The sequence below is a fragment of the Astatotilapia calliptera genome, chromosome 23 (genome assembly GCF_964374335.1).
Source record: "Astatotilapia calliptera chromosome 23, fAstCal68.1, whole genome shotgun sequence".
In the NCBI taxonomy this organism is placed as follows: Eukaryota; Metazoa; Chordata; class Actinopteri; order Cichliformes; family Cichlidae; genus Astatotilapia; species Astatotilapia calliptera.
Genome location: NC_137443.1, coordinates 27,877,156 through 27,904,211, shown reverse-complemented (window position 1 = coordinate 27,904,211; position 27,056 = coordinate 27,877,156). Strand labels below are relative to the sequence as shown.

General features: G+C 39.2%; 1 protein-coding gene across 4 annotated transcripts; it reads left to right on the top strand.

Annotated features, from left to right (window-relative positions):
- The first annotated feature begins 8,310 nt into the window (after positions 1–8,310).
- On the top strand, positions 8,311–26,871 carry LOC113016582 (NACHT, LRR and PYD domains-containing protein 3-like). 4 transcript variants are annotated; one of them, XM_026159484.2, is made up of 18 exons: positions 8,311–8,417; positions 9,635–9,679; positions 9,831–9,933; positions 15,129–15,239; positions 15,337–15,447; positions 16,368–16,446; positions 16,554–16,755; positions 17,434–19,225; positions 20,035–20,208; positions 20,325–20,492; positions 20,606–20,770; positions 21,440–21,613; positions 21,877–22,050; positions 24,081–24,242; positions 24,599–24,772; positions 25,650–25,823; positions 25,905–25,951; positions 26,048–26,871. In XM_026159484.2, exons 2-18 carry the CDS (start codon positions 9,661–9,663, stop codon positions 26,584–26,586), a joined length of 4,368 nt encoding a protein of 1,455 aa, XP_026015269.1. In that variant the 5' UTR covers positions 8,311–8,417; positions 9,635–9,660; the 3' UTR covers positions 26,587–26,871. The 4 variants fall into 4 exon arrangements, with proteins under 4 accessions (XP_026015269.1, XP_026015270.1, XP_026015268.1 ...); XM_026159485.2 differs by lacking the exon at positions 8,311–8,417 and having other exon boundaries at positions 9,527–9,679; positions 17,551–19,225; XM_026159483.2 differs by lacking the exon at positions 8,311–8,417 and having other exon boundaries at positions 9,527–9,679.
- Positions 26,872–27,056: the final 185 nt, after the last annotated feature.

The following is a 27,056-nucleotide window of genomic DNA, read 5'->3' as shown; positions in this document are numbered from 1 at the left end:
GTGGTGGTTCAGTCCATGTTATTATTGTGTTTGAAAGGGGAGTTTCACTAGTTCTGCTTATTTAAGATCAAAGTGTCTCACGATGTGAAATGAGTTAGACATTCCTGCTGTAGAAGACTGCATTTCCTTATACCACTCTTTCTGATTTGTCACCATCTTCTCCACCATGTGACAGTTTACCAGAACCGAGGCTCATCCTTAGGTACAATAACCTAACTGAAACTATATGTACTATGTTGAATAAATGTTTTAATCAAGAACCTCTACTAAAAGCTTAATAAAAGAATATAAAAGTATAACAGACATTTTGAATAACCTAGTAATTCAAATAGCCTCGTCTAACCTGCTCCTCAGAATAACTTAAACTCTGCTTTCACTTCTGCAAACTCTCTGCAACTTCCTGTCAACTCCTGCCTGCAACTTAGTGTTTCTGAAAGACACACACACTGTTTAAACCTCTGAATACAATATCAATACTGTAAATTATATTATTAATGCAATGGTAATGATGATGATTATTTACCAATAGCAGTAAAATAATTTCCCTGCTCTCCACACCTTCTACAGAGGCACAGTTGAGTCACCTGCATTACAGGTGACTCCACTCATCCATCCAACAACTTCTTCAGTTTGCTGCCATCAGGAGGGAGACTGAAGAGCCTCCGGGCCAGACCCAGCAGACTGGAACACAGCTTCGTCCATCAGGCTGTCAGGATGCTGAATTCACTCCCTGCTCTCACACACATGAACTCCAGACCAGCATTCATCTTTTCCTTCTGAACCCCCCCCCCCCCCCCCAAAACCCCAAACATACAAACTCTGACCCACCACCATTGCCCTTTCACTGACTGCCCCACTCCCACTCGCACACGAACTGGCCCACAATCACTATGATTGTGTTGGACACTGCTGTTTAAATAATTGTATAGTATTGTATTGTGTTGTACATAAGACTTATTTGATGTTATTTTACTTTATTTTTACTTTTTCATCTTTAGATTTTTAGTGTACACTGAGGGCTATGCGAGCATTGCAATTTCAAATGTGTATGACCAGAGAAGGGCATTAACGCGTTACTTGTAACGCGTTACTGTAATCTGATTACTTTTTTCAAGTAACTAGTAAAGTAAGGGATTACTATTGCAAAAACGGTAATTAGATTACCGTTACTTTCCCGTAGGAACGCTGCGTTACTGAGTTACTAAAACCATGATTTTTTTGCGAGAATGTCTCATGACAGTGATGTAAGCAAGTGCGCCGTTAGTGACAACAGCTGTGTGCAGATCAACAATGGATCACATATCGATTGTGGGAGAGAGTGTGCAGCGTTTAAAGCGTGGAAGTACTGACCTTACTTTGAGTTTGATTCCATAAAAAGTGACAAAAACATTAGTGTCCGTTGTGCGTGGGAAGAAAACTTCTTTTTACAGCGAAAAAACCCCTAAACTTCCAAGCAAGCACCGAGTAGCTACGACGTAATGGGAAACTCACAGAGAAACTCGCGGATTCTTCCACTGACCACGGCACACCTGCACCAGGGTAAACCTCCGCCTACGTCAGTCCTGCTTTACAAGTGAAAATAGAGCAAAAGGACCGCTAGTCTTTGACTTTATTTATTTTCTGCTGTGTTTTACTTGCATCTATTTGAAAGACTGAGTGTAAACACAAAAAATATTTTATTTTCTGTGCTGGAATGTGCAGAAAATAGGTTTAAATGTTAAACTAATTTCTTCAAGTCAGAGAATGTTGCATATAATTAAATGTTTGCTTGATGCATAAAGTTAAAAGGTTAAAACTAATAAAACAAGTTTTAAAAGAGACTTTTCCATTTGATTACATTTTGTATGATGGATTATGCAGAAAAAATAGAATTGGGCTGAAAGATCTATCGCTTTATCACCTCTTCAGGTTGTAAATCGTGTTTTTAAAAAGTAACTAAGTAACTAAGTAATTAATTACTTTTGAAAATAAGTAATCAGTAAAGTAACAGGATTACTTTTTTGTGGAAGTAATCAGTAATTAGTTACTGATTACTTTTTTCAAGTAACTTGACCAACACTGTGTATGACTGGTCTTTGACAATAAAGCTGACTTTGACTTTGATACCAAGGGGACAAATAAATGCCATCTTTTCCTTGTCTTCGCAGCCTTTTTTATCTGATCGTATCCCATACGCAGATCTAATACTGAGAACCATTGGCTGCCTGACAAGGAATACAGGGCATCATCAATGCGGGGCATTGTATATCAGGTGTATGGCAGTTGTTCAGTGTTCGTTAATCAATACAGATTCATTGCAGATATTGACACATATAAAACAGCTTTTATATGTGTCACCTCACATCTGCCTCACATCATTTATCAGAGGTGGGACCAAGTCATTGTTTTGCAAGTCTCAAGTAAGTCTCAAGTCTTTGTCCTCAAGTCTCAAGTCAAGTCTCAAGTAATGTCAGGCAAGTCAGAGTCGAGTCTCAAGTCACTGGTGTAAAAGTCCGAGTCAAGTCACAAGTCTGAAACTTTGAATTTCAAGTCCTTTCGAGTCATTCAAAAAAACGAAAAAAAGCATGTTGCAGTTATGCTAAATGTAAATATTAGACCATGTAATTTTTAAATCTGTGTTTTTCTCAACACATGACAAAATAGTGAACGTAGAAAATATACACAAATTGTGAAACTGCACCTCTTTAAAATGCAGCTCAATTAAACCTAGCTCCAAGAATAATTTTCACCGACAGTTCTGAGATAAGCTGCATGTTATTCTTGGATGCGCTTGTAGGACCGGCTTTAAAATCGCATGACAAAAATATCATACACATTAAAAAAAACTGCATCACCAACGTAGCCTGGACAACATTTGCTAGTTAGATGAAGTCAGCTATCTCATCGTAGCATATTTATATGCATATTTATAATCATACGGTTCTTGGAGTGAGTGCATACACTCATGAAGTTTAGTAACTTCAGGTCACTGCAACAAGCCCAGGTACAGTTTACCGACGGATGGGTGCAGGACCTTGAAATGCACCGTGTAGAACGAAAGACCATCGTACGTATCATAAGTTTACCAGTCTCACAAACTGTCGTCATAAATACACATTCATTAACCGTTTATTAATAGGACCTTTGAGCTCAACGATAATTAATTAGTAGTGGAAATAATTTCTGGTAGCATCACAGAAATGTAGCAGTGACAATAATATTGTATGCTGTAATCGCACTGGGCAATTAGTGATACAAAAACCTGTTTTATCCTGTGAATAAAAGTATATGTTTTTGTCAGTGTACCATAATAACAGAAGCGAAACGCAATATTGTGTCAGGACAATTCACTATTTATGCACAATAAATAAAGGAGCATAGCGCGACAATTTCTGTTCAGTGCCAGACTTGCTTGTAACCTATATCACCAATTATGTTATGAAAATGACGTATTAACTACTAAAAAACACTGACCTTTGTGTAAATGCTTGGAGCAGACTAACCTGTGAGCTGGAGTGTTCTGGGACGTTATATTTGGTCTTTGAATGGCTGCAATCCAGGCCATCCGTCGCGTCTTTGTTACTTCGGAAACATGGCTCGAACAATTTCTCTTCAACGACGTAATCCGATAACAACCGATCTCTTTACCCGTCGGCTTCCCGTGGCTGTCATGCGACCGGCTATTGCAGTTAATAATACAACAGCTTCTTGACATTTCTGTGTTTCTTTTTATCGCTGTATAACTGATTTCAATTGAAAGTCTGTGTGCGCTAGTACCTCTTGCCACGAGTTCCCAGAATCCTTTGCGGTTCTACCCGTGAATGACGTCACATTTTCAATCTCTATATAATATGCATGTTAAATTTTATATTTGGGGTAAAATATCAAGTCTTTTCAAGTAAACAGGTTCAAGTCCAATTCAAGTCCCAAGTCATTGGTGTAAAAGTCCAAGTCAAGTCACAAGTCTTAGAACATTTTTTCAAGTCAAGTCTAAAGTCATAAAATTAATGACTCGAGTCTGACTCGAGTCCAAGTCATGTGACTCGAGTCCACACCTCTGTCATTTATATCAGCAGGGGCTAATCTCCTTGACCTCTTTGGAGGGGGCACTAGGCCTGTCACAGTGGCATAACAGTTTGCATCTGGGGAAATAGAAAGAGGGCAGGGCCCTTTCCATTTTATCTGTCCCAGAATGTCATTATTTGGGAGTCTCTCCTGTGTCCCACAGACTGAATCCTCATAGAATGTGCTTTGCTCACCTTTCATCTTCACCCAGTCCCATAAGCAGAGGAACAGTGATGTATTGGTGCCATCAAGTACAGGGCTGTGTTGTTGGTTTCTTAAATCGTTTAGTTTTAGTGGTAAAATGTTGTGCTTGACTAATTTCTTACTTCTCAGAGAAGTCCAGTCTGCTGGCTCAAATTTGCGTATAAAATCATAAATTCAGTTTGTTATTTTTTAAGCAAATAACAAAGTTAGTTTGAATTTAAAACAAAACAGATATCTAAAATAATTTTTGTTTGTTTATATTTTATGGCAGGTAGTAAAAAAATGTTAAGCATTGTATTTCTCTAAAATAGTCGAATAGAAAAAAACAAAAGTTGGCCCAACAAAGTGGGTGGGGCTTTGTATATATATTTGAATGTTTGTGAATGAAAGTGATCCAGAAATTCTTAATAAAATGTTTTTGTGCACCAACAACAGAAAACCCCCAAAACAAAACCATCGCTTTATAGGCTTTAACCTTTTTTCATAACCTCCATGAAGGCAACCATGTCTTAGCTATGCGTACCTAATAAGCAGGTAATGGATAATACAGACAAATAGTTTCTTATAATGCATTCATTATAATAGAAAATAGTAACACTTTATAACATGACTTGCAAGTAAGGTGCAAGTACCCTGTACTTACATGCATTTTGTAGGCAACAAGTCAGGTTTTTGCAAGAAACAATGAAACAAGTGCGCTGTAAGCACTCTGTACTTTCTGGAATGGGAGCCATATTATGGAGTCACCTGTGAAACCTGTGACTAACGCACAAGTAGCCTGTAATTACATGCAATTTTGTGTAACAACTTTTGTACAGGAAACAACAAAAAAATAACATAAAAATAAATAAATAATAACCATAATTAAATGGTTAAGTAATTTTAAGTACTGGGTTATTTCATGGTAAATTTAAGTAAAAATAAGCAATATTTCCTCATCTCACATCTTATGTGCCCTGTACTTTCCTGCAAATTCAACTAAGTACTACCTAAAATAAACAGTTTCTTTGTAATAAACAAATATAGAGAGTATGGAAGTTTCTAGGTTTACAGTACAAACCTCAATTTGACCATCAAAGCCCTGTGGCCTAACAGTTTAGAGTACATTGAAAATAAACCAGAGACACCAGCAGTCTAGGACTCTTTGATTCTGAACAGTGTAGTTAAACAGACTCGGTGTCACAAATAACCTGTAAACAACTGTGCCATTTGGAGCCCTACGTCCCCATCTAGTGGCTAAATATTGAAAAGAAAACAAACAAGTAAAAAAAAAAGCTCATCCACGAGGTGGCGTCGACTCTCAGAGATCTAAATACCTCTGAGATAAAATCACGATCACTATAAATTTACAAATGGTTTGACCTGGAGATCCTATTTGGAGTTAAATCTCATTCACTCCTAAATAAATCTGATTTAAATCCCCCGCTGGTCTGGGAAAAGCCCACAGCAGAATCCAAAGCAGCATAAAATGAGACTTCATTTAGTTAATGACATTATTCAGCATGCACATCTTTGTGTGCAATATATACTTGCACTCAGTTACACTTGTAAAACACATAAAGATCTGTGTATTTACAGGTAACAGCCTTTACCTGAACTCTGTGAATTAGGAATGGGGGATTTGATTGACTTTGAATGTGGCTTGGTTGTTGGTTTGAGCATTTCAGAAATTATTAATCTGCTGGGATTTTCCATCTCTAGGATTTGGAGAAAGAGAAAATGTCCAGTGAGCGGTGGTTCTCTGGGTGAAAACGCCTTGCTGATGTCAGAGGTCAGAGGAGACTAGTCAGGCTGTTTTAAGCTGATGAAAGCAAAAGTAACTCAAATATGTACTTGTTGCAACAAAGGTATGCAGAAAAGCATCTCTGAGCCCAAAACATGTTAAACCTTGAAGCAGCAGCAGCAAAAGATCACATCGGGTATCACTCCTATATTATATATGATTATTATATATAATATTATACTATATTATATGAGCAGGAAATTGGACAACAGAAGGTCTGATGAGTCTCCATTTCTGATGCAACATTTGGATAGTAGGTCTGAATTTGGTTTAAATTTGAAAGCATGGCTCCATCCTGCTTTGTATCAGCATTTCAGGTTGCTCATGGTGTAATGGTGTGGGAGATATTTTCTTGGGACCACGGATTACTGGGTGGGAAATGTTTTGCCCAGGAGTCTCCTTAAGAAATCTAGTCCATAAGAATGACATTAGATACAACGGAGAGTAGATAATAATGAGTACACATTACATTTAGCATTCTTATTTGCCACATTCTAGCCTCCTGAAAACTGAGGAAAAGAGAATCTTCCCATTGAATTTTTTTGTTATTCCCTTCCTCTTTGAAGCTAAAAGAGGCCACCCAAACACATGAGAGATCAATGGAAAGCCCAGGATGTCCATCGGGACTTCTTAGGGTAGCTCAAAGTAGTAAAAAGATATAGACCAAAAACAAGTGTCCATTACAGAGGACATAAACGAATAAGGTGGTTCTCAGGAGGCTAGATGAAGAAGAGTGACTCATGATCAGACGCCTGTGTGTAAACTGTAAAAAGTCCTGGAAAATCCTTTGTCCAAAGTCCGGTAAATTGAATGTTTACACAGGAACTCTGTAAATGGAGGAATTTGACGTGTCATCAAAAATCAAGGAAAAATATATGAGTTTGTAGCTCCTATTAATAAATTTTGTTCATGAGCATCTTAAGGACTTTTAAATTTTGTTTAATTCTTTTGAGCTTTAGGAATTTAAAGAAATCAAGTGTGGTGTCACAAAAATGAAGCAAATTGTGGAATTATAATAAGACTTTGAAGGCATTTCTCAACAATGTCTCAAAGCAGATTTGTGATCACTTTAAACTTAGTATGATTTAATGTTTGTATTTCCACTGTGTGTTTTGGTTGTATATCTAATTGCTTTTTGTATATTGTATTGTATTTCATGTGATGGAGCTGGCAGGGTCTTTATTAGGAGAGACGAGGATAAGCTAGAAATGAGTACATCACAGGGACACTTACGTTGAGGTGGTTTAGAGACAAAGGAATAGAAGCGGCGCTGACATGGTGTGAACATGTGCAGAGGAGGGAGACTGGATATATCGGACAAATGATGTTAAATATGAAGCTGCCAGGCAGAATGAACTGATTTTACTAAAATTACTCTGACAATCAGCAAAGCTTATGTGATGATGTTCAAACAAGTTTTTGCAGTCATAAGGAGGATCTTAAATCCAAGACTGAATTAACCCTAATTACCCGTTCCCATGGTAAAAATCCTGTGAACACAAACATCCTTCTATTCTCCAGTCTTGTTGGTACCTGTTGTACTGATTTGCTTCTCCATTAAGTTAATTACTCACATGAAACCTCATGTATTATAAAGTTGCCTTGGAAAAATCCTGCTAAGGCTAAAATGCAAGCAGTTAAATGAACTTACAGTGAACTCATCATTTGCAGCTCTTAGAAAGGTGAGAAAAGAGAAGCAAAAACTGTACAAAGTGTTGAGCAAAACAAAGCAACGACTGCAGTTTGAGGGGAGAAAAAACTAAGAAAGAGGAAGTTTCTCTGAGTGCAGAGGCAGGATTGCCAAATATAGGCTGTTATTTTTATTCACTAAGCAAAATGCAGAAGAGAAAAGCCAGGAATCAGGCTTCTCAAAAGAAGCAGTGCAGAGTGAAGAAGTGTGCAGAGGCCCCTGTTTTATGGTAAAAAGTCCATTTTAACATCACTAAAGGTTTTATTTGTTCATCATGTCACAGTTTTTTCTCCAGTCAGAGTGAAACTTGAAGCTTCATTGAGGTCCAAGTTTATCTTTGTGATTCATCCTCAGCCTGTGATGTGTGTTTGTTTGCCCTGAGCTGCGACTTCAGGCATGCTTCCTTATCAGATTTGCAGCTTTATGGAAACGTACTGGTATAACTAAAGCTTACGCAAAATGTTATGTCTTTATTTTTAACACCTATGGTTACTAGTTATGGCTTTATAATGCTTCCGAATCAGAGCAGAGGCACTGACTGCCTGCAAGGAAAAAGCCCAGGGAGCGTTACGTTTATTCTACCTTTGTCACACGCCCTGGTGTGACTCACGCCTGGGCGTGATAGTGGGATTTGTGCACTTCTTTCAATGGTGGATTTTCTCAGTGAGCTTGGAGCGTTACTGTCACCATGAAAAGGTACTGTAAAATCTTATTTTCTCTCTTTAAAATGCATTTAGGTCAGAACAAGTGAAGTGCAGCATCTCCTGACCCTGTTGGAGACAGTACAGCCAAAAAACTCGACACAAATTCTTTGCTTCGATGCTTCGTTTAACACACGGCTCTGTAGCGCGCCGTTGCCTACATTTGCGACTAAAAACACTCTGGAGCCAGAGTCTTCATCCACTTCCGCTTGCTTTACACAAATCTGCAGTAAGCCTCCAGAAGTTCTACTAAAATATGTAGAAAAAGAACTGGAAAGAACTACAAAAAATAGATTTCAAAAGACATGTGCATAAAATTAAAGGGTTTAGTTGTTATTGTTGTTGTTAGAGATTTTAAATATTGCAATTTTATAATGGAAATGAGCAGTTGATATTGAAAGACCTGTGGTTTTTTTCCCCTTTTGTTTATTTAATATTGCTCATTAATAAGACAAAACTCATTCTTATCTGATTACTCAATTAATCGATGGAATAATCGATAGCTGCAGCCCTCGACATTAGTACAAGAATTATAAGTAAAAAGCATTTAAAAACATCACATGTATAAGCAGCCTGTCACAAACGTTAATCCAAATTACTTTTTACAGCATAAACAGTTTGTAACACAAACTTTCGATTTGTATAAATCGTACATATCATAAATGCGACAATACTAAGGTAATTGTTAACGAGCTTGTGTTCACTTTGATGTACCTCAGTCAAGACAAGGTGCCCCACAAGACAAAGTATCCTTAATACAAACTCTTCAGGCTTAATTTCACATTTAGTTGTAATTAGTTTTGGGGAGTAATAATAAAGTAAAACACGTTTTTTCTACTCAGTATTTCTAATATAGATACACTTTGGTGTAGTATAAATAGTCATGAGGAAGTAGTAAGTATTGTAAAACTTAGGGACACTTTGAGTGGCCAGTAGCACTATATAAGTGTGAATATATTAAGAGCTTAACACCGAGCAAGAAAATAATCTAACAATAAATTAGAATCCATTTATTGTGAGCTAACTAAGATTAAATTAACTAAAATTAAAATAGAGATCAGAAGAGGGGGTGGGGGTCATCATTCATAAAAAGTAATCTGTGCTGCCATTTCAGTGAGTGTGGAAAACATATGTGCAAGTCCAATATATGCAGGGTCTTAATAATAAAATAATAATAAACAACAAACTCCATGTTCTGTTTCTCCTTTACAGACATCACAGAAAATACTGATGATTTGATGGATAAGAATTTAAAAGGTATTTGCTTCTTTTGAGGAAATATAATTAATATTGGAAGCTCTGACAACACTTTGAAAATATGTGTTGAATTTAACAATATCCTTGACGTGTTCTAGAAAGCAATCTTTAGTCTCAGATGTTTTGTAAGTTGGGTGTATTTTGTATAAAGATATGAGCTCCACCATGGATCTTGTAGAAGGGAAAAATGATGGGATCCTTCCCTCTAAAAACACTACACCAGGGGAACTTTGTGGGCCCACTGAAGCTCAGAGGTAAGTTACTTGTGTTTCTGACACTTACACACTCACTGGCCACATCCTTAGGTACACCTGTTAAACTGCTTATTAACTTGTATCTTATTAACCAATCACATGGCAGCAACTCAATGTATTTAGGCATATAGACACAGTGAAGACGATCTGCTGCAGTGCCTGATGTGCAGATGCCGGTCAGCCCTTTTCAACCAGTACTGACGTATTAAGAGGCTGTCAGTTATCTGTATCCCCGAAAACTTGATCCTGCTGAATAATTTGCCAGCACTATTGTCAGTGAGCTGTGAATGACTGAGAATGAGTAAATTAAATCCATAGTAAAAAAGAAATTTAAACTGGGTCAAGTTGAACTACAAACACCACCAAGTGTGGTTCAATTTCTTATTCTTAAAACCCCAAAATTACTTTCCAAAATATACAGAATGCTTTCTAAAACGGATGAATCAATATCACTTCCTATTGCAAAATGGGAAGCGGATTTATCAGTTAACTTAGACCAAAACTTCTGGTCTCAGATTTGCTTAAAAACCTTTCATTTAATTAGAAATCCCAGTCTTCAATTAATTCAATACAAAATACTACATAGAGTACACTATACAGGTCATCGGATGTTCAAGATGGGCTTTACGTGTCATGATCCTGGGCCATATTGGCCCAGCATTCTTAGTTTTCTTGTATTTTTGTATTTTGTTCCTTATGCCGTGGTTCCTAGGTTCTGTTAAAGATGTTCCTTATTTGGTTACCTCCTGTGTGCCCCTGTGTATCTGTGAGCCCTCGTCTCTCCTTGTGTTTTATTCCATGTTTTCCCCAGCCCGTTATGTCTGTGTTCTCCCTGTGCTCTCTCTCCTCCTGTCTGAACCTCTGTGTACTTCCTTTTTTACGTTGTCCGTCTCCCGTCAGTGTTGCGTTCACTCCTGCCGTGTCTTGTTATGATTATCAGTGTCACCTGTGTTCCCCGTGTGCTCCCACTTCCCTCGTTAACTCTCTGTGTATTTATGTCTGCGTCTCCCTCAGTTCTGTGTCGCGTTCTCCCTCATGACTGTGTGCCCCTCCGTGTGTTTCCTTGTAAGTCCGTTCCTTAGTACTTCCCAGTTTAGTTTCATGTTATTTTGTATCGCTGTTATCTTTTGTCATCTTTTGTCAGCAATAAAGCTGCATTTTGAGTTCAGTCCTGTTTTCCCATGAGTTTGCGTTTGGGTCCTATTTCCTGCCTGCCACACAGCCAGTTCATGACATTACGTCTACCAACAACTGCTCACACTGCCAAACCAATTCACCGGACAATCATGTCCACGCTCTTTGGTTCTGTCCACCAGTTCAGAAGTTTTCGCGCGAGATATGTGAAGACTTATCGAAGTCCCTTTAGTGTGTTTGTTGGGCATAGGGCTGCTCGATTATGGCAAAAATGATAATCACGATTATTTTCACTGAAATTGAGATCACGATTATTTGACGATATTTATTTAACCCTTTAAGACCTACTATAGAACCAAGTCCACCAGAGCTTATATTATTTTTTTACATGCTGTAGTGCCATTTGTGGGAGCATTTCAAGTTGCTATACATCAATACAACTGTTATAGCCCATATTTTAATAATATGTATGCATTAAGTCCATAGTAATTACATAAATTGCAAAAAAGTGCAATAAACTACAAAAAAAATTTGAAAATCGCTTTTGTTTTGTTTACATATATTTCTACTTGGAGAAATTTAAGAGGTTTATCCCTCAAAACTTTAAATACAATAAAGTTGCAAAAAAATAGTTTCCCACCACAGGAAATTTATTTTGAGTGTCTTCATAGTTTTATTTTGGAGATACACCAATTTTTATATACTGCAGGAAAAACAAAAAACAATCCTATGATGCAAATTTGCAAAGAAAACAGCATGTGCATCATTTTACTGTGGGAAGTGTTACAAACAGCTGATAGGAACGGCAAAGCGTGTTTCTGGAATATTATGTTTTTGTTCCTGCAAGCGCTTTTTATGCAATTTTTGCAAAGCTATATGTGGAACGAAACCGTGACCGAGGACAAGCTGATGGCATCAGATGTAAGTACAACTCCTCCGGTTTCATATGCAAAACAAATTATTGCGCTAGCTTACACGGTTCAGGTTCTACAGGGATTTAAAAATAGTTACGCAAAACGGAGCGTGCTGCTCTGACCGGCTTTAAAGGGTTAACAATGACTTTAAAAAATAATATAAAATAGTGTGCAACACCACTGAAGTTTTTTTTTTTTTTAAACTCTTTTCAACCAACGGCAGTCACTCTCCAAATAACTTCTGCTTAGCTTTCCGAGCTTCCCTCGGGTCCTCTTAATCAGCGGTCTCCAACCTTTTTTGCGCCACGGACCGGTTTATGCCCGACAATATTTTCACAGACGGCCTTTAAGGTGTCGCGGATAAATGAGGGAGGGGCTAATAATCGGCTCAGTCATTTTTAATGATCGTTGAAAGCCCAGATCGTAATCGTGATTAAAATTCGATTAATTGAGCAGCCCTAGTTGGGCAGCTTAGATAATGTCACTTCAGAAAAGAATATCGCCCATATGGTTTTCACTGCCCTATGCATTGCCAAGAAAACAGTCCTCATGAACTGGAAAAATAAAAATAATCTTAATTATAACCAATATAGAAATTACCTATTAGATTACATTAGTCTTGATACAGCCTCTGCCACCACATCAGATCAATTGCTCTGGGCTCCTTTGATCAGCTCCATCACCTAGTGGGGGTGGGGGGTCATAGTTTGGTCCCACCTTTGCTGTTGTGATTGGTGTGGGGGTAGGGACAGGCTTGGGGCGTTGGGGGATTCCCCAGGAGCATCTTCCTTGGGGGGCTCAACCCGGGGTAACGGTCATGGCCTATTAGGGGCTCTGTTGGCTCTTAGGTGACGGTTTCCTCGTGGCTCCGTGCAGCGGGGCTAGGGGAGGGTCTGTACTGACGGACGTGGGTTACTGACCTTGTAGCCTGGCTGCCCCTGGGTGGGTCCGGGACGGGCGTGGGGTTCTGGGGGTGCTCCGTCTCTGGGCTGGGGCCCTGGCTGGGCCTCGGGGGCTTGGGTCCTGGTTGGTGTGTTGCCGGGGTTGTGGGTGGGTGGGTGCATGGGGGCCCAGCCCTGGCGCAGGGTGCCGCCAGTGCATCGAGCCACCTGGGGGGCTCTTAAACTGGTGGGGGAGGCTGTTACATCTTGCAGGAGGTCTCCTCTCTTCAGGAACTCACTCTGCAGGAGGGGGAGATACAGGAGAGGTGGAGGAAGACCTCAGCCTGGGCGTCGATTGTCTTGTGTAGTCTGGAAGATGAGTGGTAAATGGTAAATGGCCTGTATTTATATAGCGCTTTACTAGTCCCTAAGGACCCCAAAGCGCTTTACATATCCAGTCATCCACCCATTCACACACACATTCACACACTGGTGATGGCAAGCTACATTGTAGCCACAGCCACCCTGGGGCGCACTGACAGAGGCGAGGCTGCCGGACACTGGCGCCACCGGGGCCTCTGACCACCACCAGTAGGCAACGGGTGAAGTGTCTTGCCCAAGGACACAACGACCGAGACTGTCCAAGCTCGAACCAACCACCTTCCGATTACAAGGCGAACGCCCAACTCTTGAGCCACGATCGCCCCAAGTGGATGACAGGGTGGGTGCAGTTTTCTCTGTGGTGGGGTCGGGTGGGCTGTCCCGGGCTCTGTGGGGCCAGGCGGCGCTGCCGAACTGGGCCCCGGTCCGGATGGGCCTGGGCCCCCTTTCCATGGCGGGTTGCAGAGTGTGGGGGTGCCTACTGGGGTCAGCGGGGGAGCTGGCCCCAGGGAGGGGTCACTTGCCTCTCCCTTCCTTCCCTCACCATCTCCAGCTGCCTCCCTCTTCCCACTCCACCACAATCACCCACACATGCAGGGCCTTGGGGTAAAGGTGTGTCACCAGGGTGCAGGGGATGCATCCCCCTCTCTGTCCCCCTCTGACTGCCTGTGCCTCAATTTTATCTCACAACATAGACATTCACATTACTCACACTCTCATAACACATACATATAGTATCTTGGGGGTGGGCAAGCTATACGGAATCCAACCTCACCCCTGGTGTCGTTGCCTACCTCTCAATTTTAAATACATGCAGACATTGAGAGCTATCAGGAGGGGCTATGCGCTTACCTGCTGCTCTCTGGCAGGTAGCTCCATGCCCTCCTGGGTTTTAAATGCATCTTAGAACACACATGCATCAACACTACATATGAGCGGGCGGAGGGAGGTTTGGAATCTTCACACACCCCCGTTCTCTGCAGCCTGCTGGAGCGGGGGGCTAGGAGGAGGAGTTGGCCGTCCGATTGGGGTCTGGAATGTGGGGCCTCCCTGCTGCTGCCGAGTCGGGACAGTCTGCTTCTCTCCACCCCAGGGAAAAGGGTAACACTACCTGGGTCTGGGTGCAGTTTCCCCCTCCATGGGCAAGGGTACCTAGACCTGGGGTATAGAATACACTTGGGGAGTGTGATCGTGTGTACAGTGTCTCTTTATGTCTGTTTCCACTTTGGGTGAGTGCTGAGTATTTGCATATGAGAGCATGAGGGTGGGAATGGATGTTTGTATCTGTGTGTGCCTGTATGTCTGTGTCCATATGTGCTTACGATATATATTCCCATAGATCATCATGATGTTGTTTATTATGTTGCTCTTTTTTTTTTCTTCTGCTTGTTTTCTCTTTTTTCTTTCTCAACAGGTGATCCAGGTGATTGATATATGTATTTTTTGTCTGCTTATTTTGTTGGTTTTTGTTTTTTGCCCTTTATCCCCATCCCTCTTCCCCGCTGTTTTTCTTTCCCTCTTTCTTTCTCCCCTTTCTTTTCCCCAATCAAATCTGTCCCGTATTTAGCAAGTGAAAATAAAATAAAATAAACAATAAAAGGTGAATCAAATAGACCATTACAGCAAGGCTGGGATGGTCCATTTGGTAAAGTAAATCTGTTGGGCATCTGTCTTCGCCTTTAGACAATAATTCTGATGGCAAAAGAGCCAAACAGGACTGGCAAGAAAGGGGGGGAAAAAAAGAAAAAGAGAGAATGAGTAAACGCAGCACTGCAGTTGTGTCAGCAACGCGAACAATAGTAGACTCAAGACATAGGAATCTTGCTCAGATATGTCCAGGTTTTCCTACATGACTAGTGAGACTAACAACTCTCTTGTTTTGAAGCCAGGAGCGGCAGCAGACTACATCAACTGCACCAAGCTCTGTTTCAATCAAGACCAATCATTCAAAGGAGTCACCTCTTGCTTTTAATAGACAACAATCTTCTGGAAAAGAGTTAGTCCACTGCAGTATCTGCTACACTTGCATTTATTAAACTGTTTTTTGGCAGATATAATAACAATAATGCTTTTGTCTGGTGTTTCTCTGCCAGGACTGGGGAGGTGAGGCCTGGTTGTCCTGTATCCAGCTGTGATTCGGTCATGAGTGACCACTCCAAGGAGCCACCTCTTGCTTTTAACAGAAAGCAGACTTCTGGCACAGAGTGAGTTAGCGTGTCACTATATAACCTCAGTTTATTAACATCACATCAAGTCTGTTAAGGAGCAAAGTATGTAAGTAGTAATGATTTTATGTTGCAGTCTAAACTTTTAACACATTTTTTTCATTTCATTATTCTTTATTCATTCTATTATTATCAGGACTGTGACGTTTCCTCTAGACTGCACGTCAAAATGACTTGTGGCAACATACTGAAACCCTAAAACTGTCATAAACCTAATACTGGTACACGTTAAAACACTTTGTGTACACTGAAAATTGTTGGAAAACTGGGCCAATGAGTTAATGAGTTAATTCTCTGGGAAAAATCCCTTGTAGGCTTCCTTAGGAAGAGCAAGAATCACAAAATCTGCCAGACTTAATATGTGGAGCTACCTGCTGTGGTGGCCCCTTATCAATAACAAAACTGTTGAGGTAACTTGCTAGTTACATATGTTTATCATTATTATGGCTGCCATATCATTGGTAGCCATATATACATATATTTTATGTGGCACTTACTGAAAATACATTGAAGATCTTTGCAATCCATCCAATCTGGCATTTCATTGCGTATTCAATAAAACCCTAAAATGGCAGTGAACCAAGTATTGAGCCTGTGGAACCCCGCAATGTAAACTTTAGTAATGATGGGGGGCTTTTTTGCGACTTTGCATGTTTATTACAAATTTTATTAATTAAAAAAAAAAAACTACTTTATAACTTATAATTTACACAGTTTTTCTACCAATTTCTGCACTTTATTTATGAATTATTGGATTTATTTTGTGCAACAAGAGAACCATGTTGAGAATGATCTTGAAGTGGCAACATGCTGAAAAACAGTTTTCCAGTAAAATAGATTGTCATTCTTTATCAAAAAGAGAATTTTTTTAGTGTAGTGTGTTTCATTTTTATTCACAGACTGTATCAGGACATCTCAGAGGTTCATAGTGCTTCATGTGTGGAGGACCATCAAACAGACATAGACTCAATATTTAAGGTAAATTTGTCTCAGTGTGCACTTAGCAAAGTCTCAGCAGTTTTTGATTTGTTTGGTTTGGTTTTTTAGTCACAGTATATGTTTCATCTTTTTATATAATTTTTCAGTTGCTTGAGGAGAGTATTTTCACTTTTGTGAAAGACGAGTTGAAGCGAATGCAAAGGCTTTTAAAATCAAAGTGTTCAGATGGAGAAATGGACACCGATATGAATGAGGGCATGAGGAGCAGCAGAGAGGCATTTCAAAACATCGCACTGCACTTCCTGAGAAGAATAAACCACGAGAACCTGGCTGATTCTCTGCAGAGCAGTAAGAACATTTTACAGCTGCATTTTAATGGATGGTATGTGAGGAAGGAAGACAATGAGAAAAAGGAAACAAATATACAGTATAAAGATGCCCTTTAAACTCCACATTGAGCAGTTAATGCAGGTATAACAGATTAACGAGTTTATTATGTACTTGAAGCCCATTCGTCATCACTGACTGATTGTCAGTTTACTGCTAGTGCTTCAAGCTAAATGTTTTGACTGTGGCCATCTTGGTGTTATGAAACCACAGGTAACAATGGGGACAGTGACTATGGCCATAATCCTGTAATTTTTATTTGTTTGTATATTTTTTTAAACTTACACTATTTTGAAAATATAGATTTGACAAAACCAGATCTTATTTTTGGATTTTTTTTTGTACATGGCTAAGATCTCAGTCACACAGGTTTCAAAGCTGAAGACAGTAAAAAGTGCAAAAGTTGCAGAGTTTAGGTCTTTGCATGTTTTTCATTGATTAATTGCAAGTTTGTTCTTTGTTGGAAAGAATACAGGTTCAGCATTGGCTTCATATTTCACACATAGAAGCTACAACAACCTTTTGTAAAAGTATCTGTGGTTTTAGTTTTCAAAATTGTCAGCAACCTAAACTTTAACATTATTTCTAACTTTACTTGTGAGGGATAATTTTATATGTTGTTTTTGTGTGTTTATGCAGAATCCCCTGCAGTATGTCAGCGTAAACTTAAATTTAGTTTAAAAAGGAAATTCCAGTGCTTGTTTGAGGGGACAGCTAAAACGCGAAACCCAACTTTTTTGAATGACATCTACACAGAGCTCTACATAACAGAAGAAGGGACTGGAGAGGTCAGCAATGAACACGAGATCAGACAGATTGAAACCGCTGTGAGGAAACCGGCCAGACCAGAAAGAACGATCACATGTGAGGACATCTTTAAAGCCTCATCAGGTAAAGATCAGGCATGTAGAACAGTGCTGACAAAGGGAGTGGCTGGCATTGGGAAAACAGTCTTGACACAGAAGTTCACTCTGGACTGGGCTGAGGACAAAGCTAACCAGGACATCCAGTTCACATTTCCATTCACCTTCAGAGAGCTGAACCTGCTGAAGGGTACAAATTTCAGTTTGGTGAAACTTTTTCATCATTTCTTTACTGAAGCCAAAGAAGTGGGACTCTGCAGCTTTGAGGAATTACAGGTTGTGTTGATCTTTGATGGCCTGGATGAGTGTCGACTTCCTCTGGACTTCCAAAACAATAAGATCCTGACTGATGCTCGACAGCCCACTTCAGTGGATGTTCTGCTGACAAACCTCATCTGTGGGAACCTGCTTCCTTCTGCTCGGCTATGGATAACCACACGACCTGCAGCAGCCAATCAGATTCCACCTGGATATGTTGACATGGTGACAGAGGTCAGAGGGTTCACTGACCTACAAAAGGAGGAGTACTTCAGAAAGAGATTTGGAGAAGAGGAGCAAGCCAGCAGGATCATCTCTCACATAAAGACTTCGCGAAGCCTGTACATCATGTGCCACATCCCTGTATTCTGCTGGATCACTGCTACAGTTTTGGAGGATGTGCTGAAAACCAGAGCAGGAGGAGAGCTGCCTAAGACCTTGACTGAAATGTACATCTACTTCCTGGTGGTTCAAGCAAAACTGTGGAGCATCAAGTATTGCATTGGAGCTGAGGTGGATCCACACTGGAATCCAGGGAGCAGGGAAATGGTTTTGTCATTGGGAAAACTAGCATATGAGCAGCTGCAGAAAGGTCACCTGATCTTCTATGAATCAGACCTGACAGAATCTGGCATTGATCTCAGAGTGGCCTCGGTGTACTCAGGATTGTTCACACAGATCTTTAAAGAGGAGAGGGGGCTGCACCAGGAGAAAGTGTTTTGCTTTGTCCATCTGAGCGTTCAGGAGTTTCTAGCTGCTCTTTATGTCTTTCTGACTTTGACAAACTTTGGCGTGAATCTGTTTCAGTCTGAAACTTGGTGGTCAAATTTATTCAGGGACAAATCTAAGCTATCATACCTTTTCCAAAGTGCTGTGGACATGGCTGTACAGAGTCCCAATGGACACCTGGACTTGTTTCTCCGCTTCCTTCTGGGTCTTTCCCTGCCAACAAATCTCACACTTCTTGGTGGGTTGGTGACACAGAAAGGAAATATCTCTCTTGGGAAGCAGGAAACAATTGAGTATATAAAGAGTGTGATCAGGAGGAGTTTGTCACCAGAGAGAAGCATTAACCTGTTCCACTGTCTGAATGAGCTGAATGACCATTCTCTGGTTGAGGAGATCCAACAGTATCTGAATTCAGGAACCCTTTCCCCAGATGAACTGTCTCCTGCTCAGTGGTCAGCTCTGGTCTTCATCTTACTGTCATCAGAAGAAGACCTGGACATGTTCGACCTGAAGAAATACTCTGCTTCTGATGAAGGTCTTCTGAGGCTGCTGCCTGTGGTCAAAGCCTCCAACAAATCTCTGTAAGTTTCCTGAAAAATGGGAAACAACTGCTAAAGAACTACTGCATTTAGCTTAATCTGCTGAAAATAAAGTAAGTCAGGAAATTATAATTTACTTAGAAATCAATGCATGTATATGTTTAAAAAATAAAAATAGATTAAACAAAGAGAAAGCTAAAAGAGAAAAGCTTAAAAAAGGAAATCATGGGATGTGTAAATACAGAAAGAAAGTAAAACAAAAATATGAAATCATTCAACTTCATTAATAACTATATTTTCACTATTTCTGATGAGTTTAATGACATACTGGCAGTTGATACAATTACAGCTTCAGCAAAATTCCATTATTGATCAATGTTCCTGATTCTTTCTAAGTAGTCTGGTTGTTTTGTTTTGGAGAAATGCTCATTTTAATTACCATGAGATTTTGAGTCTTTGTTCCAGAGTTTCTGTATCTTAAATTTTGCTGTAGTTTTTAGGAACGTTTTTGGGCTATTTAATGCACTAGATCTGCATGCATTATTTTCTAAATGTTCTAGCTGTGATTTAAAAGCTATGAACGATGCATCCTCTATATGAGAAGGAAATTTTTTATATAATTTACGCAGGATCTGAAATAACACACTGAAAATACAGAGCTGTTTACTTGGGTACTTAAAACCTGAATTTAATACCATAATTACTTTCAGTAGTTTCTTAATGGTGACCACATGAACATGCATTTAATAACTACGTATCTGGCCAACATATAATAATACATTTTGGCAGATATCAGTAGATTTTTTTGTTGTGATTAACATTGCTCCCTTTTGTATGAATAATAAACGTAGGTTGAGTGGCTGTAATCTGACAGAGAGATGCTGTGAAGGTTTGGCCTCAGTTTTTAGCGCTCAGTCTTCCACTCTAAGAGATGTTGATTTGACAAACAACAACCTGCAGGACTCAGGACTGAAGTTGGTGTCTTCTGGACTGAAAAATCCACAGTGTAGCCTAGAAAAGCTAAGGTTTGATCAACACATTTTGGGCAAATTTTCACAGTCGTTTCTGCTGAAACTGCTAAAAATTGAACAGAAATGGTAAATGTCTAAACAAAACATGTTTATATTCATCTTATTACCAGGTTGAGCCAAAACAATCTCACGGAGAAATGCTGTCAAGAGCTGTCATTAGTTCTACAGACTTCTCGTTTGAGAGAATTGGACTTGAGTTACAACAATCTGCAGAGCTCTGGACTGAAACAACTCTCTGCTGGGCTAAAAGGTCCAAACTGTAGACTGGAAACACTCAGGTCGGGATATCCTATTTTACATAGCAATTAATAATCTGTGGTGTGATATTTAAAATAATTCTGTATGTTGTGTTTTGTTTTTAATTTGTGCACTGATTTAAATTCTTCTACAGGCTGATTGGTTGTAATCTGTCAGAGAAAAGTCATGATACGCTGTTTTTCATTCTCACCTCCTCTAATCTGAGAGAGCTGGACCTGAGCAACAACAGCCTGAAGGATTCAGGAGTGATGCTCTTCTCTGAACAGGGAAATCAGCACTGCAGACTGGAAACTCTCCGGTTGGATTATGACTTATGTTAAAGTTTTACATTTGAATCTTAAAGTCATTAGGTTTTTTAAAATTAGTTTTTGGTTACATGCTTATAATAAAATCTGTGGCTAACCTTCAGACTTGTGTTCTACAACAGAATTATAAAGATTTCAAGTGTCCCTGAGAAGGTGTTTGCTAGCAAGTACCTAATTCAGACATTTCCAGTTTTGGGGGATAATTAGCATCATTACTTCATTTACAGAAGCGTATCGATGATGTTCAAGTCACACAACTTGATATTATTCATTTGTAGCCTGAAATTTGTATTTTATTACTTGGAATTTATGTTTCAGAGATCATTAAAAATTGCATATTTTGTTCAACATTACAATCAACATAATCAAATTTATCTTTAAAAACAGATGTAAATTTCCAAAACATGTCCTGCAGAACTTATTTTGCAGAATCATCCAAAAGTAATTTCTTTTTAAAAATAATCTCTTTTAAAAGTAATCTCTTTTTAAAAATCCCATTGGCTTTTTTTTTTATTCAAGAGATGTGATGATAGAGACAGTGTGATGGCAACTTCCATCAAACTCTCTTGGCCTACACAAAACACGTTTCCTACGCCACTGTATCACATCCCATAAATGTTTGGTCTAAAAACATTTTAAGATGTATTTTTTTATTTTATCAGATTGAGTCGAACTGGTCTCACAGAGCAATGCTGTCAAGGGTTATCATCAGCTTTATGCACAAAGGTGTCTAGTCTGAGAGTGCTGGACTTGAGTGACAATGACCTGCAGAGCTCAGGAGTAAAACTGCTCTGTGAGGGACTTGGAAGTCCACACTGTCAACTCCAAACTCTAAGGTGAGGTCAGGTTAAGACATATTTGGCTACCTTGATTCTGCAACTGTGACGTTAGATGTAATTGCAAATGCTTTGTCCTTTGGTAAAATGTTTCTTATTTATAAGATGCTTATTCATAAATAAAACAGCTAACCTGGTACAGAGAACTTTTTGTTTGTATTTGATTATGGATACTGCAAGTTTCTATAAAATTGACCTTTTTAAAAACATAGTCTACAATGCTCTAAAGTATACACGTTAAAGACCTGTATCTCATTTGTTAGGTTAACTCAAACCAACCTCACAGAGAAATGCTGCAATGACATCTCAACAATTCTTAGCTCCCAGTATTCAAGTCTGAGAGATCTGGACCTCAGTAACAATGATCTGCAGGATTCCGGAGTGACATTTTTGTCTGCAGGACTGCATAGTCCGTACTGCATCCTGAAAACTCTCAGGTCAGATTTTAACTTGTAAACTCTAATACTTTCTATACATAATGTCGGTTTTGGTTATTTGTTACTTTTAATTTGAGCAAAATTTGTGTCAATCTTTTTTTGTAGGTGCACCTAAATGAAAAAGCTATATCAGTGCGATGGATATAGAAAGTTATTTTTATGTCATGGTACACTCTGTTCTACTGTTTATAACAGTTACTGACATTTTAAAGTTTTCTAATCTCTTCTGCCATGCTTTATACCTAAATGGTAGTAGAATGGTTTATACCTTAATCCTACATATTTAAATGTTCCATATATATATATATATATATATATATTAGGGGTGCAACGATACACAAAATTCACGGTTCGGTTCGATACTTTGGTGTCACGGTTCGATATTTTTTCGATACAAAAAAATGTTCATGCATTTTTAATTTGTCATTTATTAAAATTATAAATATATATTTTAACTCAAAAGTACAGTTTTTAAATTTAACCCTAACCCTTGTGCGTGTTTTTTATTTTGACAGCGAATGCGCACCTGTGGACCACTTATGTGCAGCCCCGGTTATTTAGCTCATCATATTGCAGCCACAGAAATTCTTTTGTCCATGAAACCATAAAGCTGCACTTTCTTTTTGCCTTATAGTCTGATTTGTCATAACTTCTCCGTTTTGTGGTAAGCTTTTCTTTGGCTGTCACTTCTTCACCCTGACCTGTCTTATTTGGCTCAGCAGAACTGAAATGCTTTTACACGCTCACTCACATAAGCTCAGCGATTCTCTGCGCGATCAACCTCTCACATGTTTAAGCTGTGGGAGATTTCACTTGTCATGTTTGCATAGTAAGCTAACGATTAATAAGACGATGTCAGAGGAATTGGTGCACAAATTATCATCACGCTCTCTATACACAGTTCGCACGATTGCAAAGTGAAAGCAAAAAAACAAGCGCAAATTCAAACGCGACTTCAATATGTCACATATTGACAGTGGCTCACCGATGCCAATGACATAATTACCCAGCTACATTTCTGAAAGAATGCAAAAGCATTGACATATATTTTTCCTACAATAGCCCGACGGGCAGGGAAGAGAAAGATTTTGGTAGCCCGACTGAAAAAAATCGCTAGCTCCAGGACGTCGGGCTAGCGATATTGCAAGCCCTGTATCTGATTGAGGAATCGCTCATCTTTGGAAAAGAGAGTTTATTACAGAGAAATGGCTCTTTCCAAAATAAAAGCTATACTATCCGCTTCTTCTGGGCTATATTCTCAGCAGCATAAGGAGAATCATGTGCTAACAGCTGTCTAAATGACTCGGCTAAAGTTAGTAGCATGCTCGTTGTTTTTGTCTTTGCACTAGGATGATGTCGGCGTAAATGTGCAGTCATATTCGTTGTGTTCCCACTAGTGCTTTCAGGTTAATCTCGTTGAAATGACCTTAACGCCACAACACGGCAAATCTCCATTAACGAGCTACCGCCGATCGCTCCGTGCATGGGGCTAGACGGCAAACACGTTAACGAGCTAACTGCGCTAACACACTAGTTCACACCAATGTAATTGAGCATTGCATGGCACATCCAACATACTGTTTTACTTTAGTCCATGACTCGCTTACCTTCAGGGTCATACGTCACATGAAAACCAAAATAATTCCAAACGCCAGATCTGAATGAGGTTCAATTTGCCTGTTGCAAGTAGAGCTTAACTTCTGTCTCGCTAGCTTGCCCTGCTCTCTTCCTTCTGACTATGCTGTCTGTGTTGAGCGCTCAGTGGATCTGCGCTCGACAGTGCAGCCTAGGCGGAGTAGTCGAACACAGATTCACTGAGCGCTCAACACAGACAGCATCGTCAGAAGGAAAATTGATAAAATAAATTACAAATGTTGTATTGTTCGATACATATGCGTACCGAACCGAAAGCACTGTATCGAACGGTTCAATATCGATACGAATATCGTTGCACCCCTAATAAATATATATATATATATATATATATATATATAATCCAAATCGCACATTTACTGAATCTAATCCTTTAGCCTGAGTGGCTGCAGGTTATCAGAAAGAACTTGTGACGTTCTGATGTCAAAGTCTACCAGTCTAAGAGAGCTGGACTTAAGTAAGAACCACCTGTGGGATTCGGGCATCAAGCTTTTGTCTACTGGGCTGACAAGTCCACACTGTAGACTGGAAACTCTGAGGTGAGGTCACATTTTTACACTAACTTAGCCAAACATTTTAATTTTATTTTAGTGCTGTTTATTGTTTTAACATCACTTAATTAATTTTAATTACAGAGTTTCTGACTTAATCTTTGGTGTTTATAAATATGCCAATGCTTGAGACTTCTAATATCCTTTAATTTGGCTTGGTTTGTACCATAGTTTAAATATGTTTAAGCTTCATATATATATATATATATATATATATATATATATATATATATATATATATATACACACACACACACACACACATATTTTGTTCATTATGATAATGAAAGTCAAAGGTAAATGGATCACAGAAATTACATGGAGAAACATTCTTAATTTTTCAGGTTGAATCACACAAATCTCACAGAGAAATGTGGTCAATATATCTCACTGGTCCTCAGCTCTGACTCTTGCAGTCTGAGACACCTGGATTTGAGTAACAATGACCTACGAGATTCAGGAGTAAAACTGCTTTCTGCTGGACTGAGGAGCCCACACTGTAGACTACAAACGTTTGGGTATGCATCTGAGGAATATGTGTTGCACCGTAAGGGTCATTGTGAAAAGACTGGACAGGCAGCCAACTGTGACAAGGGGACCCATTTTTTTCCTAGTAGACGATTTGCTGTCAGGATGGTTGCCCCTTCCTAAACCCTGGCTAGCAGTTTCTTCAAGTTAAAAGGATTTTTTTCTTTCCACTGTTGCCAAGTGCTTGTTCATAGGGGATCAACTGGTGGCTGGGGCTTCATCCTAATATTGTAAGGTCTTTACCTTGCAATATAAAAAAAACAACTTGTGGTGACTGTTATTGTGAATTGGCATAATGTAAATAAAACTGAACTAATGTTGTGTTTGCACACACACTCCATCTCCATAAGACAAAGGTTATAAACTACAATGAAAATAACCCTTAAGAGCTACATTTAAAACTGCTGCAGAGTCAATAAAACTAAATAATTAATAAAAACCTAAACCTACACAACAGAAAAAAAAAGCAAAAAATAAATAAATAAATAAAACATCTTCACTAAACAGTATGCACAAACAGCCACAGTTATGAAAGTGCAAACATTTTCATTTAACTTCTCAGATAGCATAGTGTACAAAGCAAGAGAGGGCTTTTTTTTTGTCTGAAGTCAGACTAATGAATTCATAGTTGTGGTGGACAGACTGAGTGCAGATTCTTATGAGCACATTTCTGTTTCTTTTGCAAATCTTGAACAAGACCATTTTTAAAACTAGCTGCTGTACCTGAGGAATTACTTTTTTGCTTTGAAAGACACTTGAGAGGTACTTTACACTGTCTCACTTGCATATGACCATCTGCACCAATTATCATGCAAATTATATATTAGTTTTAGGTGGATGGATCACTTCAGTTTTGCACTCTTGCAGATTGTCAGGCTGTTTGATCACGGCAGATGGCTGTACGTCTTTGGCGTCAGCTCTGAGGTCCAACCCCTCCTATCTGAAAGAACTTGACCTCAGTTATAACCATCCAGATGAGTTGGGAGTAAAGCTACGATCTGTGGGACTGAAGGATCCAAACTGGAGACTGGACTCCCTCAGGTATGATGTACATTGGAGTACAGGAACTGTAGAAATGCTAAAGGACTCCAGTCTGGTCTGACTTTGATTTTCCCCTTCCAGCGAGGACCACAGTGGTCTTCAGAGGCTGAAATCTGGTCTGAGGAAGTGTAAGTATATAAGATGTAACACTATATTTCTGGTTTGATTTAAAACCTTCAGACTTACTGCTGTATTTCACCCTTTCCTCTCTGTGTATTCCTTAGATGCATGTGAACTAACACTGGACCCAAACACAGCCCACAAAAATGTTGTCCTGTTTGAGAATAACAGAAAAGTAAGACTGTCACCAGAGAAGCAGCCATATCCTGAACACCCGGACAGATTCGACTGGTGCTACCAGCTGCTCTGTACAACGGGTCTGACAGGCCGCTGTTACTGGGAGGTGGAGTGGAAAGGAGGTGTTGATATTGGAGCAACTTACAAAAGCGTCAGAAGGAGGGGAGCTCTAGATGGCAGCAGGCTTGGATGGAATGAGAAATCATGGAATTTAGAGTTCAATGATAAAAACATCTACGCCTGGCACAATAATATAAAAACAGTTCTCCTTGCTCCTCTGTCCTCTGCCTCTGAAAGAGTGGGAGTATATTTAGACTGGACTGAAGGCACTCTGGCTTTCTACGCAGTCTTGCCTGATTCACAGATTCACCTGTACACCTTTTTCTGTGGTGCCTTCACTGAACCACTTTACCCTGGGTTTGGGTTCTTATCAATAGACTCTTCTGTGTCACTGTTAGAAATATAATCTATCCAAAAAAGGCTAATTTTTCCTGGTGAAATAGCCATAGGTCTCAGTAATGCAGCAAAAAAAAAAAAAAAAAAAAAAGCAAAATATTTAATAGATGTTAAAAAGAAGAGGCTGTGGTTTTTAAAAATGAGATTTTAAAAAATGCACCTTTTGTCTAAAAAAAGTTTTTTTTCTATACTTTTAATATTTGAATATCTGACAGATGTTGCTTCTTTTTTGCTAATTAAGTCAAAGTTTGGACATCAAGCTTGGTATGAAAAAAGTAAACAACTATAAGTTCTTGTTTGTTGTTGTTTTGTTGTTGTTTTCACATGTAATTTATTTATTTTATTTAATCCTGAACATTTTGTAGCTTGTGGCGTTTTGGAAAACTGAAAATTATTATTATTATTATTATATTATTAGTAGTAGTCATTTTTAGCCAGGCCTTCATCATTTTGTTTGTGCGCATCATCTGAGGATTCTAA

Bases quoted from the DNA above. Each gene is read 5' to 3' on its own strand.
- LOC113016582 (XM_026159483.2), top strand. From the start codon at position 9,613: ATGTTCTGTTTCTCCTTTACAGACATCACAGAAAATACTGATGATTTG. The intron at 19,226-20,034 runs GTAAGTTTCCTG...TAATAAACGTAG, and splicing joins AAAGCCTCCAACAAATCTCT to GTTGAGTGGCTGTAATCTGA. The intron at 22,051-24,080 runs GTCAGATTTTAA...CTAATCCTTTAG, and splicing joins TGCATCCTGAAAACTCTCAG to CCTGAGTGGCTGCAGGTTAT.